General features: G+C 43.8%; 1 protein-coding gene across 1 annotated transcript in view; it reads left to right on the forward strand.

The window, feature by feature from the left end:
- Positions 1-3,851: 3,851 nt before the first annotated feature.
- Positions 3,852-17,932, forward strand: part of THBS4 (thrombospondin 4) — a 46,195-nt gene continuing 32,114 nt past the window's right edge. The window contains exons 1-4 of the mRNA XM_065662736.1: positions 3,852-3,960; positions 8,219-8,422; positions 12,186-12,433; positions 13,524-13,629. Of these exons, the coding sequence (XP_065518808.1) occupies positions 3,873-3,960; positions 8,219-8,422; positions 12,186-12,433; positions 13,524-13,629 (646 nt within the window). The 5' untranslated portion in view covers positions 3,852-3,872. The remainder of the gene's footprint in view (positions 3,961-8,218; positions 8,423-12,185; positions 12,434-13,523; positions 13,630-17,932) is intronic.

The raw sequence follows: 17,932 nt of genomic DNA on the forward strand, positions 1-17,932 counted from the left end.
GATACTCCCCATCCCCATGTCCGGTTTTTCTGTTCTGCTTTTCATACACTTTTTGTACTAAGGTCCTAAGGACCTGAAACCATGTCAACCACATTCAAGCACCGCAGTTATTTTCCATTACAAAGCCATCAGACTTAACCTTACTTAGAACTGACTATATTGTGCTTTTGTGCCTCCTTGTCTCAGTGTAAATGAAAAGTTAATAGGTGCATCAAGAATGGATATGTGCCTTGACTTGAAAAAATAGAGCTTAAATCCAATCTGTGTTTCTGAAAAAGCAGAATTTCTTCTGAAACCCATGTTTGAAACCCTGTGTTCTACAAAATTTTTATGAAAATGTGGCAGGATCAATCCCAGAAGTGTTGACACAAATATGGAAGGATGTGGTTCAGAGCTGATATTTCATTTTCATTAACTAAGACTCTGCATCTTAATTGACTCTTGCCCATTAATCCTGATTTTTAATCATCCATATAATTCCATAAAAACAGTGAGTCTCCTGATTCATATTAGGAGCAAAATATGAAAGCTGAATTAAGCAGCAGGGATTCCTTTCCACTTCCCCTGCCTCATTACTTGGAGTTTGAGCAAGTCATGGACATTTCTGCAAAGCAAATTCTATAATGTTGGCAGCTTCTCTGTGTTCTGCATGGTTAGAATTTCACTGATTTATGTAAACTAAACAGGAAAAATATTCTAACAGTTGAGGTTACCTGCAGATTCTACATATAAAATTAAACTCATATATATTTCTGTAAGAAAATTACTTACAAAATGTTACTGGCTTTATGAAAGTCTCCTTAAAAACAAAATGCCTTAATAATCACATTTTGATTCTTATCCAAGATACTAACCTCCAATAAGTTAAGCTGGAGTATGTACTTCAGCTAATATGCAAAAATGAGAAGGCAATAGCTACTATTCCATTGTTTTTATTGAAAATTACAATTATAAGGTCAAATAGCCCCTTCAAGACAGCAGATAGACATTATACTTTGTGAAAATTCTTTAAAGAATGTTGTGCTTGAACACAAAATTCCTTTCAGGAGTATATCTGTAACATTCTCCAATAATAAAACTCATCACAGAAATGAAAACTGGAAAAATTGCAGTGAGCTTTATGTGTACTAGCTAAGTTCATCTAAACATGGACTTAAGCTTCTGTTTATAAATACTGTGAACTGGTTCCCTTCTGTTATATTGTATTCTGCAGCATGCTGTATTTGCCAGTATTGCTTCCATGTGCATTCTTGGCAAATAAGCACAAAGAATAAGCAGATGTAGAACAAGAATGGAATATGACCCTCACAGAAATAACCCATACATAAAATACTACAAACAACACCCTCCTCCCATAAGTTGGTAAGCAACAGTGCAAGAGACTTCTCTGTAATTAAACGAGAAGTGAAAATTGATAAGTTATAATTATTTAACAAATATTTTTGACAGAGAAGGGATTTTCTTCTTTTTTTCAAGAAAATATTTCTGATGTTTTGATAAACTCAAATAAATGGCATATAATTGATGGTGTTCTCTTAGGTGAAAGCAAACTTTTACTATCCTTTTATCCCCTTTCTTTTGTCTGCTTAGTAAATGCTTTAATACAGAACTGTGATGATTTTGCAGATGTTTTTGTGTCTGGCATTTAAGCCTCTGTTTTCAAAGAATGTTTTTTGGTGATGCAGGTCTTCCCCTTAATAGATAGTAGAGCAACATCAACACTGCTCTAGTTCCATGTATTAACCTCTGCAGCATCCGTGCCACCTCCATCCTTTAGCCTGGGGAGGAGTTCTGAGCTGAGACAGAAGTTTCTAGGGAGCTTGTTGCACTTTAAGTTCTTCCTTCCTTTTTCATTCCACACCCTTGCCTCCTGCTTTACCTCCTTTCAGCTTCCCTCTTTCTCGCTGCCTCATAGCACTTGGCATCTCCTGCTCTGTTTTTCTCACTCCATTGTGCAGCTCTCTTGCCAGCCTAATGACACCACCATGTCATCCTGTCACTTAGCACTGCAGGGGCAAAGATAGTGGAAGTGGAGGCAAGGCATTTCCTGTTGTGTGCAGACATATATATATATATATATATATATATATATATATGGAAGAGCAGCAGTGTGAGGAGGAGGAGTAGCTCTGTGCTGGGACACACTGGATACAGGGGAGCACCATCCAGCCTGGCAATAGGCAGAGGAAGGAATGAGCAACTGAAGGAATGGTTTCTGTTACACAGAGAAGCTATGAAGTAGGGAGTGATACAGGGTATATACCAAGCAGGGCAGGCAACTACAGGGTGAGTATAGTCCAGCTGGAGGTATTTGGAAATCTCAACACAGCTGCACTGGAGAGGAGCCTGCCCTCGTGCTCTGCGTGGGGACAGAGCCTTCAGTGTGCCCTGCTGCCTCTGCCCTGCAGTGTGCTGTTTCTTGCCTTCCACACAATGAGCGCCCCAAGGGCTGATCTCTTTGGTGCTTGTTAGCTGTATACACCAAGCCTGATGTGACTGAACATTATTCAACACTATTTTTTTCACTGAACATAAAATATCCCTCCTAGTGTTGCCTTTCTTTTTATGATGTAAATAATATCAGACAGTTACAGCTATTGCAGCTGCATGCTGGGTAGGTAGCAAACTATGAGGGGACCAACCATGGCTTCCTGGGTTTTCTTCTGATGTGACAGTCTGCAGGGCTGAGGCACAGAGAAGCACAGGACAAAGAGGGCGACACAGCAGGTTGGGAAGCCCATTACGTGCTGTCAGCTCGATGGGGTCCTGTGGAAGACTCCTTCTGTGAGCCCAGGGGCTGCTTGATGGATGGTTTCGTGGGGGCATGAAGATACTGGTGGCACTGTTCAGCCCCGAAGGGGCTTGCCTGCTCTCTCGCTTGCTCCTTTTCTCCTATCCTTTCTAAACACCAGTGATGCAGAGGCTAGAATTTTCTGAACTAAAGGGGAAACTGGGATAATGACATCACAGGGCACACACAATACTGAAAATTGTTGTAGTTGAAAGCAGAAGTTTTTGGTTTTTTAATGAGTTTGGTAAAGTCATCAGGTCTGGGGGTTTGTTAAGACAAGCATCCTTTTCCAGTAGCCTCAACTCAGTCAGTTTGAGCTCCCCCAATGCTCCTGAACTCTCATAGTGAAATGAAGCAGCAGGTAAGACATTCATCACTTTGTGAGTTAGAGTCTTCTAGAAACCCAACCTGCCCAGTGTGCAGTCAGCATGGTCCTTTTGGTGACACTCTTAGATAAGGAAAAGTGGAAGAGTTAAACTCCTACCAAGACCAAACCTACACACCAATGCATCTCCACCTGTTTTGAATTCAATGCCATCAAATATGCTTCTGTTTCCAGGGCTCCTCAAAGGGCAGACTTCAACCACGATTCTGACAGGCTGTTATTTTGCTGAACCTCAGCAAGACTGTGAGGGTGATGAGACACTGGCACAGGTTGTCCAGAGAAGCTGCGGCTGCCCCATCCCTGGAAGTCTTTAAGGCCAGTGGATGGGGCTTTGAGCAACCTGATCTAGCGGAAGGTGTCCCTGTCCGTGGCAGTGGGGTTTGGAACGAGATGGTTCCTTCCAACCCAAACCATTCTGTGACTCTGATCGCCGGCTCTGCCCAGGCTCTGTAGTCCCCCACCAACGCCGGTAGTTCCGAAGTCGGCCCCCGACGGTCCCCTCCTTTCGGACCACCGCAGGGCTCGGCCTTTCCCGGGCGCAGCCCTACCCCGCCCGCTCAGGGGGCAGGGGGAGCCCCGGCCAATGGCCTGCCGCCCGCCGCCGTCCCTCCCCGGACCGGGGGCCACCGCTCTTAAACTGGGGGGCCCGGAGCAGAAGGTCTGCCGTCCTGCGCCGCGCTCCTCGGCCTGCGCGTCATGGGGTGTGAGCGCGGCGCCGCTCTGCTGCTCCTGTCTCTCGCCCTGCAGCTCTGCTCGGGCAGCGCCGCCTCGCCCGCTCCCCGAGGTAAGCACCCCGCCGACCCTGCTTCCCTCCCGCTAGCACCCTTCACAGTCCCCCCTTTCACCCAGGACGGCTTTGGGTTTGCAGCGCCTTGTCGCCCCGGGAGGAAGCCCTGTGATGGCAGGCACGGCTGTGAGGAGGCGCCAGCTCCGCAGGCACGTGCACAGCCGCAGCCCGAGCTGTCGCGGGCGGCCCGGTCTGTGCCGCCCGCCGGGGCGCTGAGAGCGCGCCGGAGCCGCGGGCTGCCCTGGACCCCTTCGCTCGCCCGCAAGGGGGACCCGGAGGGGGTGGTGGTGTTGCCTCTCCATCAGCCACCCCCCTGAAATAAGCAAAAGATGCTCTGGTTTTATAGAGGTGATGGCAGGTGTGTTGGATATCTGAAGGGCGCTTCTTTGGTTTCAAGTTCTCTCGAGAGGCGAGTTGCTAAGCTAGGAAAACTCCTTAGAAAACTACTTCATAAAGCGCGCAAGAAAAATATTACCTTCTAAATCCAGAATTACTTTGATAATATTATGTACATAGTAAATCTTTATTTTAGAGCATGTATAAAGTGTGTGGTATTGCTATCCAGCAGTAGCTTCTGCCTGGAACCAGCTCAGCTACCAGTGAGTGTAACTTGATGCCGCTCCTGGAGCTTTAGCAATGTGCGTTCTTCTCTCTGAGTTTTTAACCCCTCCATTGTCTTACGAAATGATCTTTGACATTTTAGTCGGCTACTTCATTCCTTATTTAAGTGAAGCAGATCTAGAAGACAGACAATCAGATTAATTTACCTGTATTACCGAAAGCTTGTATTAAAGTCCTTCTCGATGTAAAAGCATTTCAGAAGATTATTATATTGAGAAGTAGGGTATTGCCATGCTTAAAAAAAAAAAAAAAACAAAAAACAAACAAACAAAAACAAACCAGAACCAAACAAACAATCGAGGGAGATCTCCAGCTTGTAACGGGCACTGGCCTGTGAAAGGTGCTGCTTTCAACATGTAAAGTGTTCACCTTAACAGTCATCAGAAGCCGTTGCAGTGGGGTTAGGGTTTCACTCCAGGTGCCTAAGCCGTCATTACTTAACTTGAAAAGTGCTGAACAATGTTAAGTTTACAGTCATTATGGTTAGGTGTGAGCAAAGAAGAACCTTGGAGGGTCTCAAAAAGCTGGTGTGACATGGCAGCAGGATTAAGGGAAAGAAAAGAGTCTTTTGAAATCCTTTCTCTTATGTGCCACTAATTTCACTCCTCCATGCCTCCATCTCCTAGGGCTTTATGTCCTTTTAGTTCTCATCTGAAGGGGTAGCCTTGATGATTTTGGGAAGATATCCAGAGTGGTTTGCCACTGTCTCAAGGTGTAGCTGATCCCTTGTTATCATTTTCACAGGAGGTTGAGCAGCTCCCTTCTAAAACCACAGGAAGCAGGTGAGGGAAAGAATTCCTGGTCAGTCTCTTGAGTGGGCTGTGTTTAGCCTCGTGGGTACGCATGCTTGCGCTCAGAGTCTTCACTTTCCCTGCATGGATTGAAAACAGCTGCTTGTGCCTTAAAGCACTGGCAGTCCTTTCCTATCCGTTTAAGTCTAGCATTCCAGAGAGACAAAGAGAGAAAGATGAGATTCTTCTAAAAATTGAATCTGAAATCCTTGTGAATATTTTTTTATCTTGTTCCTTCCAAACAAGCAATTGTCTCCGTAAGGTCTAAGAGTTGTCTCTCTGCCAGTTCTACTCAGGATATAAAATCAGTTTTCATAACCCCATTGCTCTTCTGCTAGTCACTTTTGCTAGCATGTGTGTAATTTACACTAAGGATGGATCCATACATGGACTGCATCTACATGCCAGTCAGTAAAAATATGCCAAGAGAGGGTTCCATAACACAGTGCTGAAGGATCCAGTTGAAGCAATGTGCTTTATAGAACACAACTACCAAACCAATTTGAGCATTGGTTTCAATTTGCAAATTTTGGCAAACGTTTTCCATGAGGGTTAGACAGACATTTGCCAGTATTTAGTCATTACTTTAGTAATATCTGTCCTATATTTTTAAGTGTTTGACTGTAGCAGAAATTAATTAGTCTCACAGAAATTGATAAAAAATCTGGCAACAGACCCTAGAAGGATTAGATAAAATATATAGCTATATTTTATTCTGTCTGAGACTTAAGTATGGTATTGTGGTGCTCTAGCTGAGAAGATACAGCTCTGTTTTATGAATGATTATTACCTGCAAAATGCTGTTGTACATAGTTGTGAGGTGCATTTCAATCTCTTGCTTGGGCAATTGCTTTGCTCTTTGTACCCTGAACATGATAAAATGCCCAGCCTTTTGCCTCTGCTCTCTGGGTCGCTGTTTTCAGTGGGAGCAGCAGTTGTCCTGGGATGCTGTAAATCTGAACTGACTAAGAAAGAAGTCATTTGATCAGATCCATCTCAGATACGTGTTTCTTACTTGTTTGACAACAGTATTATAAGTGCATGCAAATCAAGGGCCTGATTCTTATTGTATTGTGTCCTGGAAACTATCCGTAGTCATGGAATCCTTGGACCCAATACAAGTGTAGACTTAAGCAATGATCTGTATTTCAATGGTTTCATGAGATGAAGGGGAAAATCTCTTTATTTTTGGGAATTACATTATTGTCTAGATGAATGGATGCTCCACAATGAGCAGTGGAAGCAGCGTAAACCCAGGGCCTAATGTAAGGTTATATACCCCATGGCTGAATGTAGGTCTGTGTGCCTATGGGATTGTCCTGAGAGTGCTCTTCAGTCTCCTCCTGCTTGTAGCATATAGAAACACTGCATTGGTAGGATGACCCCATCATCTTAGTCAATGAAGACAGCTTTGAGGTCGTGCTGGGTAGAAAGGATTCCTATCCAAAGTTCCATTGGTTTTTGGCCTGGAAAACTTAAGTGGCACAACCAAGGGCTGCAATCAAGGTAAGGCACGATGTGCTGTCATGTGCTTTTGCTGTCTGCCTGTTGTTTAGGGCTCTTCTCTGGTGGCAGTTCTAGAGTACTCTGCTGGTGTGGGAGAAAAATATGGCCCAGCTATGATAGGCCTGTGGAGTGACAGTGGTATACAGTGGCTAAATGGGCAATTATATTTAAATAACGCTTGTACATAGTCCTTCATCAGACTTTATTGGGAGGGTATAATATATACACTTCTTCAGTTACAGTGGGTTGAAATAGGAGATTATCAAAAAACCTACCAGAATAGTTTATTGAGTTTGAAGACATCGTGGATTTACGAACATTGAGGAAAACCCCAGTCCGTGTTTCAGTGCTGTAAGGGGAGGTAGCTGACATATACGTGTGAGCATAATGTCATATATATGTCATAATGCTCTTCATTAATTCATTGTGCAGAAATTGCAAGAAAAACTTGAAATGGCTTTTACTATTCCTTCAAGGTTTGTTCTTTTTGTGTGTGTGTGTGTGGATTTTTTGTGTGTGGGTGTGGGGTTTTTGTTGTTGTTTTTTTGTTTGTTTTTTTTTGTGTCAGGTCTATTTTTCTTTACTTGTGCCAGAAGGAAAAGATAAGCCTTATTTATATAATATAGCTTCTCAGATGTCAGTGAACTGAGAAGGGGCTTATGAACATCATACTGCTTACTTTGCTTTTTGGAATTTTCATTGGTGCACTGATGTCATCAAAATGGATCTTAGGATAAGTACACTGGAAATCTGAATTTTTTGATGCTGGATCCTCAGTGTAATTGAAATGTGAACGCAAGCATCTGATTATGATAGCAGAAATAGGTTAAATAGCTTTCTGCTGAAGTGCATCCTCAGAAGAGAAAAATTTCATAGCTCTACCTGATACTGAGTACTGCAGTTTGAAGACTAGATATTTCTATATTAGTAACTTACCAATAATTCCTGTTAAAAAAAAAAGTTGCTAAAAGATAATCCATTGCAACAAAATATGTATGATATTTTGACAGACTCCTAAAATAGTTTTCGTTGGAAGGGACCCTTAAATATTTTCTAGTCCAAACCCCCTGCCATGTGCAGGGACATGTTTCACTAGATCATGTTGCTTTAGATATCCCTGCTGATGCCAGAGGGATTGGACTAGCTGATTTTTAAAGATAATGTTATTAATTTTTGTTTCCATATTATTTAGTTTAGGTAGGACAACTTGGGTTCATTTTAAAAAGTCCATATGGAAGTAGCAAAAAGTGTACAATCTGCAATGGTTGGCTTCAGACTGCATTCTTCTTTGGTCATTTTTATTTTTAAATTGCTGTTGAAACTTGCTTATTTTTCAGTTTTTGATCTTCTTCCTTATTCCAATGAGAGAGTGGTAACAAACTTCTTGCAACAAGCACTTAGCGATCCTACGCTGAATGATGTGTACTTGCTCTCATCGTTCAAACTGCAGCCGAAGAGCACAACCACTGTATTTGGCCTGTATTCACCAGCTGACAACAGCAAGTATTTTGAATTTACAGTAATGGGACGGATGAATAAAGGTGAGTTGTTAGAAGTATGCATGAAGTATTGTGGGGGAAAACTAATGTTGGATCCACAGTTAATGGTGTGTCAGGGATGTTGAAGACTGAGTGATTAACCTTTGTGCTTGAGTAGTTCCTGTTGCATGCTGTCGCCAGTTAAGCCCCCCTCCCTCCCCCCCCCCCCCCCCCCCCCCGCCCCCTCCACCAAGATAAAATTGTTGGCTACATCCTCTCTCACTTCCCTTCTCTTTTGCTCATCTTGCTGGATGCTGCTCTTTCCTGTTCAGGGGAAGCTGACCTGACAATCACCTGGTATCTCCACTATGCTCTGGGCAGTCCTGAGAAAGGAGTTAAAAAATGTAGTATGGACAAAGAAGTCAGTTTGGGGCTTTTTTTGGTGGTTTGTTTTTTGGTTTGGATGTTTTTTTCCATTCCTTTTTTTCTTTTCCCCCTTGGGAGAATCACTGGTTCTTATTACTCAGGAATGTGAGGGACACACGCACATGCCGCCTCATGCATATGAAGGGGAGGGTTTTTTTCTGCTGACCCTGGAGGTTAGATGTGACTATGCAAGACAAACATTCCTAGCACTTGCAGGATCTTTTGGGTGAATTCAAATGTATGTTCTGTGCTTACTGAAATTAGTTAATCAGGAATCAGAGTAGCAACTTCAGCAGACTTTTAGATATGGAGAGCTTGCATTGCTGTCTAGACCACACCTAAGATATATTGCAATTTTAAGATTCAGTGAAAAATTGGTGAATTATGCAAATTAGTGTTGTGGTTTTACTTCATTACTGCCATGATAGTTTGCTGCCGCAAATGTTGTAAGCAGGTAGCTAAGTACAGTATACTGAGAAATTCTACTGGTAAACTTTAGTTCATACATAGGAAAATGACTCTGTGCGCTGAGGAAGAGCGCACCTTTTGCTTGGGAAATGTAGAGGAATGAGTTAGATATAATGCTGGTAGTTTCATCAGGTCTGCCAAAGTCCTTCTGCGCTTGGGGAATAAGAGCATTTGTCTTGTGTGTGTTGGGGGGTGGCCACACAGCCTTATCAGTGTCACACAGTTCCTAACACTGACTTACCTAATTGGTAAAGAAATGATAGATCATACATACATGCCCTCTCTCACCACCACCCTCTCATACACACACAATTATGTGTGTGAATTTCATATACACGTCTTCATAGGTGTACGCAGAAATAAGTCTATATCCATACAATTGTGAATACATCAAACTCTTCTGACGTTCAAGAATACCTGCGTAACTGATTGTTAGTGATATGCTTTAACAGACAGAAGAGACGTACTGGGGAAGGTTACGTGGTTTCCTTTGGTTTTTGATATGCTGGAGGGAAGGAACACCATCCAGAGGGACCTTGACACGCTTGTGAGGTGGGCTGGTGACAACTTTATGAAGTTTAACCATGCCAAGTGCAAGGTTCTACACCTGGGTTGGAGCAATCCCAGGCACAGCTACAGGTTGGGCAGAGAAAAGATTCAGAGCAGCCCTGAGGAGAAGGATTTGGGGGTGCTGGTCGATGAGAAAATGAACATGAGCTGGCTGCAGTGTGTGCTTGCAGCCCAGAAAGCCAACCGTATCCTGGGCCACATCAAAAGAAGCGTGACCAGCAGGTCAAAGGAGGTGATCCTGCCCCTCTACTCTGTTCTTGTGAGACCTCACCTGGAGTATTGTGTGCAGTTCTGGTGTCCTCAGCATAAAAAGGACATGGAACTGTTGGAACAAGTCCAGAGGAGGGCCACAAGGGTGATCAGGGGACTGGAGCACCTCCCGTATGAAGACAGGCTGAGAAAGTTGGGGCTGTTCAGCCTGGAGAAGAGAAGGCTGCATGGAGACCTCATAGCAGCCTTCCAGTATCTGCAGGGGGCCTATAGGGATGCTGGGGAGGGACTCTTCGTCAGGGACTGTAGCATTAGGACAAGGGGTAACGGGTTCAAACTTAAACAGGGGAAGTTTAGGTTGGATCTAAGGAAGAAGTTCTTTACTGTAAGGGTGGTGAGGCATTGTAATGGGTTGCCCAGGGAAGCTGTGAATGCTCCATCCCTGGCAGTGTTCAAGGTCAGGTTGGACAGATCCTTGGGTGTCATGGTTTAGTGTGAGGTGTCCCTGCCCATGGCAGGGGGGTTGGAACTAGGTGATCTTAAGGTCCTTTCCAGCCCTAACTATCCTATGATTCTGTGATTCCATGATCTTTGAGGTTGCCATGAAATGGTACCTTTTAGAAAGTTACAAGTGACCTCATGCATCTTCGTGGAAATCTCAGTTCTGGCAGTGTCTTGACATAGACAGCAGTAAAAGTATACCTGATACTGATCACAGCTGTTGGGACATTAGCACTAGCATAGACTCTAAAGATGGAGACATACCCTGACTTATTCATGCTGGTATAAATCTGGATTCTTTTCATCATTAGGCTGAACAATTAGAAAAATAGTTAGGAACATGTACTCAGTAACTCAGAGGTCACCAACAAACAGAGGTATTGCAGCATCAAAGAGGGTACATTAGTAGCTGAGAGATGGAAAGCTAATTTGTTAAATGAATAGAAATGGGATGAATTCAGTAGGTGTTATTAGCTCTGAACCTAGTAAGAGTTTTTCCCTTTGCTCTATCCACAGTTTGTAGTTTACCTCAAGTTAACGTAGGTGCTTCGTTAAGGTCAGAGTATTTGTGAGCTCTTCCTTGATGCAATAGTAGCAGCCCTCTGGACTTCAAAGAGGTATCCACAAGAGCCAATGCATAACTATTCAGGTGCCCATCATCTGTGCAGCTTGACATCTCAATGCACATAACTTATCATGAGGAAATAAGAGACATACAGGCTCTAGTGATCAGTGGGATCTTTGAACTGACATCTGGCTAATACTGTAGAGCAGTTATATACTCTCTAGATGCACTCAGCTTGTTGCTTCTGAAGATATGTGTTAGCAGAGCCTGGGAGAGATTTTGTAGAGAGAACTAGCTAGGTAGATTTAGCTTGCAGATCCTGGTTTACCAATCCAATTTCCTTAGGAAAGAGACAGTTTTTCAATATTGCACTGTAAGAGGTTTTGTTTGCTGTTGTGTTTTTCTGAAGGTGAATTTTACTTCATAAAATGAAAATTTGTTGTGTGAATTATCAAATAGGTCTTCCACTAATGCCTTAAAAAATAGTTGAGAAGGGGCTTAGTCATCTCTGGGGTGGAATATGTCTTCTCTGCATTATATTTTGGGTTTATTGTTTATTGCAGAGAGACGCTGGTTACTGGCTTGGACTCATGCTTCCTTTGATTTCTTTAATGCTGCCTTTGGATACACTGTCAGATGGCCTCACTTAGTGCAATATGCATCACTGAAACTGATTTTTCTAGTTGTACGTTTTTGCTGCAGGGTATTTCTACGTCTGTCAGATATGTACTTGCCAAAGTGCTGACTGCAAGCTGTCCATTGCACCCTTTACTTTTACCACTTGTATTCTGGCACATTTTGGCCTGTAAAGTGACTTTGGCTGAGCCAGTTAGAGAGGCCTGGACAGAGCAGTGAAACACACTCTGCAGGCAGCAGTGCTTTAAAGATGGGGAGTCATGCAAGATTCCTGGTAATCCTGCTCTGAAAGTCAATGTCTCATTCATGATTACCAGTTATATCTGCATATGGAATGCATTTACAAAAGCTGACATGTGGAAATATACCAGAAGAATTACAGATTTCCACACGACCTTCCTTGACCAACCTTGGGTTACCTGCTACCCTCTTCTGTGTATTTTGTACTAGTGGTGCTACGCTATCTGAAGAGCGATGGGAGGTTGAATTCAGTGATTTTTAGCAACGTCCAGCTTGCTGATGGGAAACCCCATGCTGTCATCTTGTGGCTGAGTGGCCTGCAGCAGGGATCAAGCACAATAGAGTTGTATCTGGACTGCCTGCAAGTAGGTGCCATTCAGGACCTGCCAAAAGCGTTTTCAACGCTGTCTCAGATGTTGGCGGTGGTAGAGTTGCGCACTTTCCAGGAGAAGCCACAGGTGAGTGGAAAAACTGGGAGCAGGCTGAGCACTTAATGGGATCACAGGGATCCTCTGTATCATTGTCTCCTGACCTCAGCCCATGCAGTGTGGCCAAGCTGTGTACAATGTGCTTCAGTAACCTGAGTATTAACTTGTGAAATAAATATAAGTTCCATATAGAGCAGGTGAAACCTTAGTTTCATTGAACCCTGTAATAATAGTTATGCTGTTTGTTTGAAACACAATTTTTTAGCTTATTAAAAAAAATAACAAATTGCTGCCTGTCTTATTTCAGGCTAAGTTTCTTGGGGATTGAACCTTTTGCAAGGATTTAGCTGATGCTGTAATGGCAGCTCTTCATCAGCTTCTAACAGCTGTTCAGTAAGAGCAACCCTTGGCTGCGTAATGTGGCTTTACGCTTCGTGGTAAGCCACATGGACTAAAAAGGCGAAAGAAGAGGGGGACTCGCATGGTGTAAGAGTCCTGTCCCCATCTGTTTGACTACAGTAGCTTTTTTTCTCTGTCTGAGGTTTGCATAGCTTCCTGTCACCTCCATATCAACAGTCCGAGGTAAACAGTGACTTCTACAAACAGCTTCCATTGTTGTTGATGCAAAATACGCATTAGAAGGTGCAAAGGCATACTGCCCCCAAGTTTGCCCCATTGCTTTGTTTCATTTTGGGCTTGAAAATGATCCTGTTTATATGGAGAATTGCTAAGCTGCCCACGTTCCTTACATGAAGGTAAAAATGACTGGGAGTGGCAGGGGAAAGATTACTTTGTATTCAGTTCAACAACAACAACAAAAAAAACATTCTTCTATGTCACGGATATAAAAATATGTGAACTTCGTGGTACGTGAGATCATATGAATCAGAATAGTAAAAAGAAAGTTCAAAATAAAACCACAGCTATGTGAAAGTCTGCAAGTCAAAGCTTAGGAATTTTCGTGCAATTCAGATGGTGATGGGTGGTCCCGAAGGGTGTGGTGTAGGAGCCCTGCTTGGGAAACAGACAACCTCTCTGAAAACATAATTTACTTTGTCTGATACTTCACAGTTTTTCCATTGTCCCAGAATTGTGGACTCTGTTTTTCTTGTGAATCCAGGATGCACTAGATGAGCTGAAGCTGGTGACTGGAGGAACACTTGCCCAAGTGGGGAACCTGCAGGATTGTTTTCTTCAACAAATTGAACCTGTTCCTCAGTACACTGGTAAGGCCTGCAACCAGAAGTTTAAATTGTTGCCTAGGATCCCAGTGCAAGAAGCTAATGTGATGAATATTAAAAAGGTGGAGAAACTCTAGAGATAAGTAATAACAGTTGTTTGACTGAACTACAGCCATGATAATTTCCTGTAAATGTTTTAGAAATAGTTCAGTTTGGAGAAAAAACAGTCACTGTTGCTGGTGTTCAAGCGATGAGGAGTGTTCCTAGTAAAGGAGAAGTCTTAATGATTAAAAGAGGATTTTTAGCCTAATTTAGAAGGCAGACTTTTGTGATCATGATCTATTGGTGTCAACTTCATAGTATTTTAAGTATTCAGGTTGCAGACAGGAAGCAGTCCTAAGTGTGATACACTGCTACAGGCTTAGTGAAAATAGGTAGAGTAACAAGACCTGTCAATGTACAGTACAATGGCCAATATTCATATTTTGATCACTGGAGGGTACCTGAGAGGGGAGGAATGGGGTGTGAAAAAGGACACAGGAGACTGCAGAGCATGTTGGTGCTACAGCTGCAGAGCCCATGGGTGCAGGAGGGGAGAGCCATCACAAGGCAGCCACTAGTCCTGGTGTAAGTTAGCCAAGGCTTGTGTCACCTGCTGGACTGGAAACCTGCTCCAGAACCAATTCCTTTTCTGCATGTGCTGAGCATTATGGAGACTGAACAGGGAACAGGGAGGAAAGGAAGGAGCTGAAGCATACTGAGGCTCCTGCAAGTCCCCAGGAGATGGGTGAAAAATCCCGTGATGGGCAAGGATACTCTCTAACCTCTCAACCCAGTAAACCTGGGCTAGGCTGCCCCACCTCTACTCCTTCCTAGTCCCTGTTTGTCTGCCATCCTGCTGCGGGTGTGAGGGAGAAGAATGGGTTCACACCGTGTGGGCAGTATGTTAATATGTGGCAACTGGGCAGGGGGAGAAGTGAGTGCCAGGTTTGAAATGTGATCACTAAGAAGTTCTCTCTCTCACACCATTTCCTGCCTCTCCTGCCTACCCTCCCCCCCCACCCCCTCCCCCAGCAACCCTGCAGCATTGCTAGTTTTGATTAGAATAGAGTTGAGATACACAAATTTTATGAGGGCATCCTGAGTATATTATATAAGTGTAGGAGTCAGTGTTTTGCAGCAGTAACAGAATCTGTTTTGCCTTTTAATTATTTAAATACTCAATTGTATGTGTGTCTGTTTTCTTGCTCGTTAACATGTATATCTAGGCAAAAAATAAGGTTTTATCATCAAAGGTCTGCCTTTTTCCCCTACATCAACAGACATTTGCACATAGAAAGGAGGGGCAATTCAGCGTTTCCTCCTCTAGAAACTCGCAGCTCTGTGAATGGGGTTTCCAGATTGCAAACTTGCAGCTTTCTCATTTATAACTTTTTGCTCATCAATCAATAATACAAATGGCAGTAACAAAGAGACATATTGTCTCTCCCTGGCTGCCTCTGCCTGGCTGAGTCTCTCAGATTCAGTTGCTTATTACCTTCAAGTGGAATTAGTATCATATTAATGATAAAACAAGTTGCATGAATATATTCAGAGTTTACATAGTCAAATCCACCAAAGGAAAGGCGCAAATTTTCCAACAGCAATATTAACTCAGCTTCATTGCACTTTGTATATGCTTCATGGTGTCCTTTTACATGAGCAATGTATCAGAAAACCACAATTTGACTTCAGTGAGAAGAAGCTGGAATGCAAATGCTTAGCTGTATAGGGATATGAGACCTAGGTATCTTGGTAAAAGCATGTGGTTTTGTATTAACTGGAAAATGCTTGGGAAAGCACTGGAGGGAAGAGGGGCCCAAGCAAGCTGAATAATATTTAAGGATTACCTCCTGCCAGCTCACTGGTAATGCATCCTGACAAAGAGGAAGTCAGACAAAAATGCCAGGAGACCTGTGTGGATGAACGAGAGCTCCTGGACAAACTCAGACACAAAAAGGAAGCCTACAGAAGATGGAAGGACAGGTAGCCTCGGAGGAATACAGAGAAAATGTCTGAGCAGCCAGGATCAAGTTAGGAAAACCAAAGCCCTCATAGAATTAAATCTGACCAGGAACAAGAAGGACAACTTGTCCTTGTTAAGAAGAAAAACCTCTGAAGGTACAGTGAGGGTAAAAGGAAGATGTCAGAAAGCGTGGACTTCTGTGGAAGGAAACAGGAGACCTGGTTACCCGGGACATGGAGAAGGCCGAGGTACTCGATGACTTTTTTTGCTTTGTCTTCACTGGCAAGAGCTTCAGGCACACTGCCCAGCTGCAGAAGACAAAGGCAGGGACTGAGAGAATGAAGAACTGCCTGTGGTGGAAGAACAGGTTTGAGACCACCAGTGGAGTCTGAAGGTGCACAGGTCCATGGGACCTGATGAGAGGCATCTGTGGGTCCTGAGGGAACTTGCAGATGAAGTTGCCAAGCCATTATCTATCATATTTGAGAAGTCACGGCAGTCAGGTGAAGTTCCCACCGACCAGAAAAGGGGAAACATAACCCCCACTTTTAAAAAGAGGAAAAAAGGAAGAGGCAGGGAACTACAGGCCAGTCAGTCTTACCTCAATGCCTGGCTAGATCATGGAGCAGATCATCCTAGTAGTTTCTGTTGCTATGGCAGATGGACAATAAGGGGGTGTTTGGTGACAGCCAACATGGCTTTACTATGGGCAAATCATGTGACAAATTTGGTGGCCTTCTATGATGGGGACACAACATTGGTAGATAAGGGAAGAGTGACTGATAATCTGTGGACTTGTGCAAAGCGTCTGCCACTGTCCCACATTGCATCCTTGTCTCTAAACTGGAGAGGTATGGATTTGTCAGATGGACCACTCGGTGGATAAGGATGGCCAGACTCAGAGAGTTGTGGTCAATGGCTTTATGTCCAAGGGGAGAGCAGTGACAAATGACGTCCCTCAGGGGTTAGTGTTGGGACCAGTCGTGTTCAACATCTTTGTCGCTGACATGGACATTGGGATTGAGTGCGCCCTTAGCAAGTTTGCCAATGACACCAAGCTATGTGGTGCAGTCAACATGCTGGAGAGAAAAAACGCCATCCAGAAGGCCCTGCACAGGCTCGAGAGGTGGGCCCAGTGTAAAACTTAGGAAGTTTAACAAGGCCAACTGCAAGGTCTTGCCCCTGGATCAGGGCAATCCCAACCACAACTACAGGCAGGGCAGCCCCAAGGAGAAGGACTTGGGAGGTGCTAGTTGACAAGAAGTCAACATGACCCAGCAGTATGTGCTTGCAGCCCAGAAAGCCAACTGTGCACATCAAAAGGAGTGTGACCCGCAGGTCAAGGGAGATGATTCTCTCCCTGTTCACTCTCATGAGACCCCACCTGCTGTACTGAGTTCAGCTCTGGACCCCGCAACATAAGAGGCATGTGTACCTGCTTGAGAATGTCCAGAGGAGGCCATCAAGAGAATCAGAGGGCTGGAGCACCTCTCCTATGAAGAGGCTGACAGAGCTGGGTTTGTTCAGCCTGGAGAAGAGAAGGCTTGGGGGAGACCTTATAACAGTCTTCCAGTACCTACAAAGGGCTGGCAGGAAGTCTGGAGAGGAATATTTTACAAGAGTGTGTAGTGGCAGGTCGAGGGGAAATGGTTTTAAGCTGACAGAGGAGAGATTTAGATTAGCCATTAGGAAGAAATTCTTTTACTATGAAGGTAGTGAGGCACTGGAACAGGTTGCACAGAGAAGGTGTGGTTGCTCATTTGATAAATGAGACTAGTATGTTGCATATAATCACCATCATAAGATCATTCAGGTCAGAATGAAACTTTGGAGGTCATCTAGTTCATATAGGGTACCTGAATCTGACATAGTTGCGTTGCACCAGACCAAAGGTTCTTCTAACTTAGCTAGTGTTAAAGTGTATGCCAATATAGACGCAAGGACAAGAATTAAGAGTGGAGTTATAGTGTGTTTTTTCCCTCAATGCTGTCCTGCTTTCCAGCAGTTCATAGTATATAGAGCCCTCCCTCAGAGATGGAATCTTTGTGGTTTGTACTTGTCCTGGTTAATTTTCTTCCTAGCAGCTGGTGCAATGCTGTGCTTTGGCTTTAGTCTGAGAATAATGCTGGTAACGCACCAATGTTTTAGTTGTTGCTAAGTAATGCTTATCCTGATCAAGGACTTTTCAGTCTAATGCTCTGCCAGTGAGGAGGGGTACAAGAAGCTGGGAGGGAGCAGAGACAAGACACCTGACCCAAACTAGATGAAGGGGTATTCCATATCACAGGACATCATGCCCAGTGTATAAACAGGGGAGAGTCACCCAGAAGGGACTGATTGCTG

This window comes from Lathamus discolor, chromosome Z, assembly GCF_037157495.1.
Source record: "Lathamus discolor isolate bLatDis1 chromosome Z, bLatDis1.hap1, whole genome shotgun sequence".
Classification (NCBI taxonomy): Eukaryota; Metazoa; Chordata; class Aves; order Psittaciformes; family Psittacidae; genus Lathamus; species Lathamus discolor.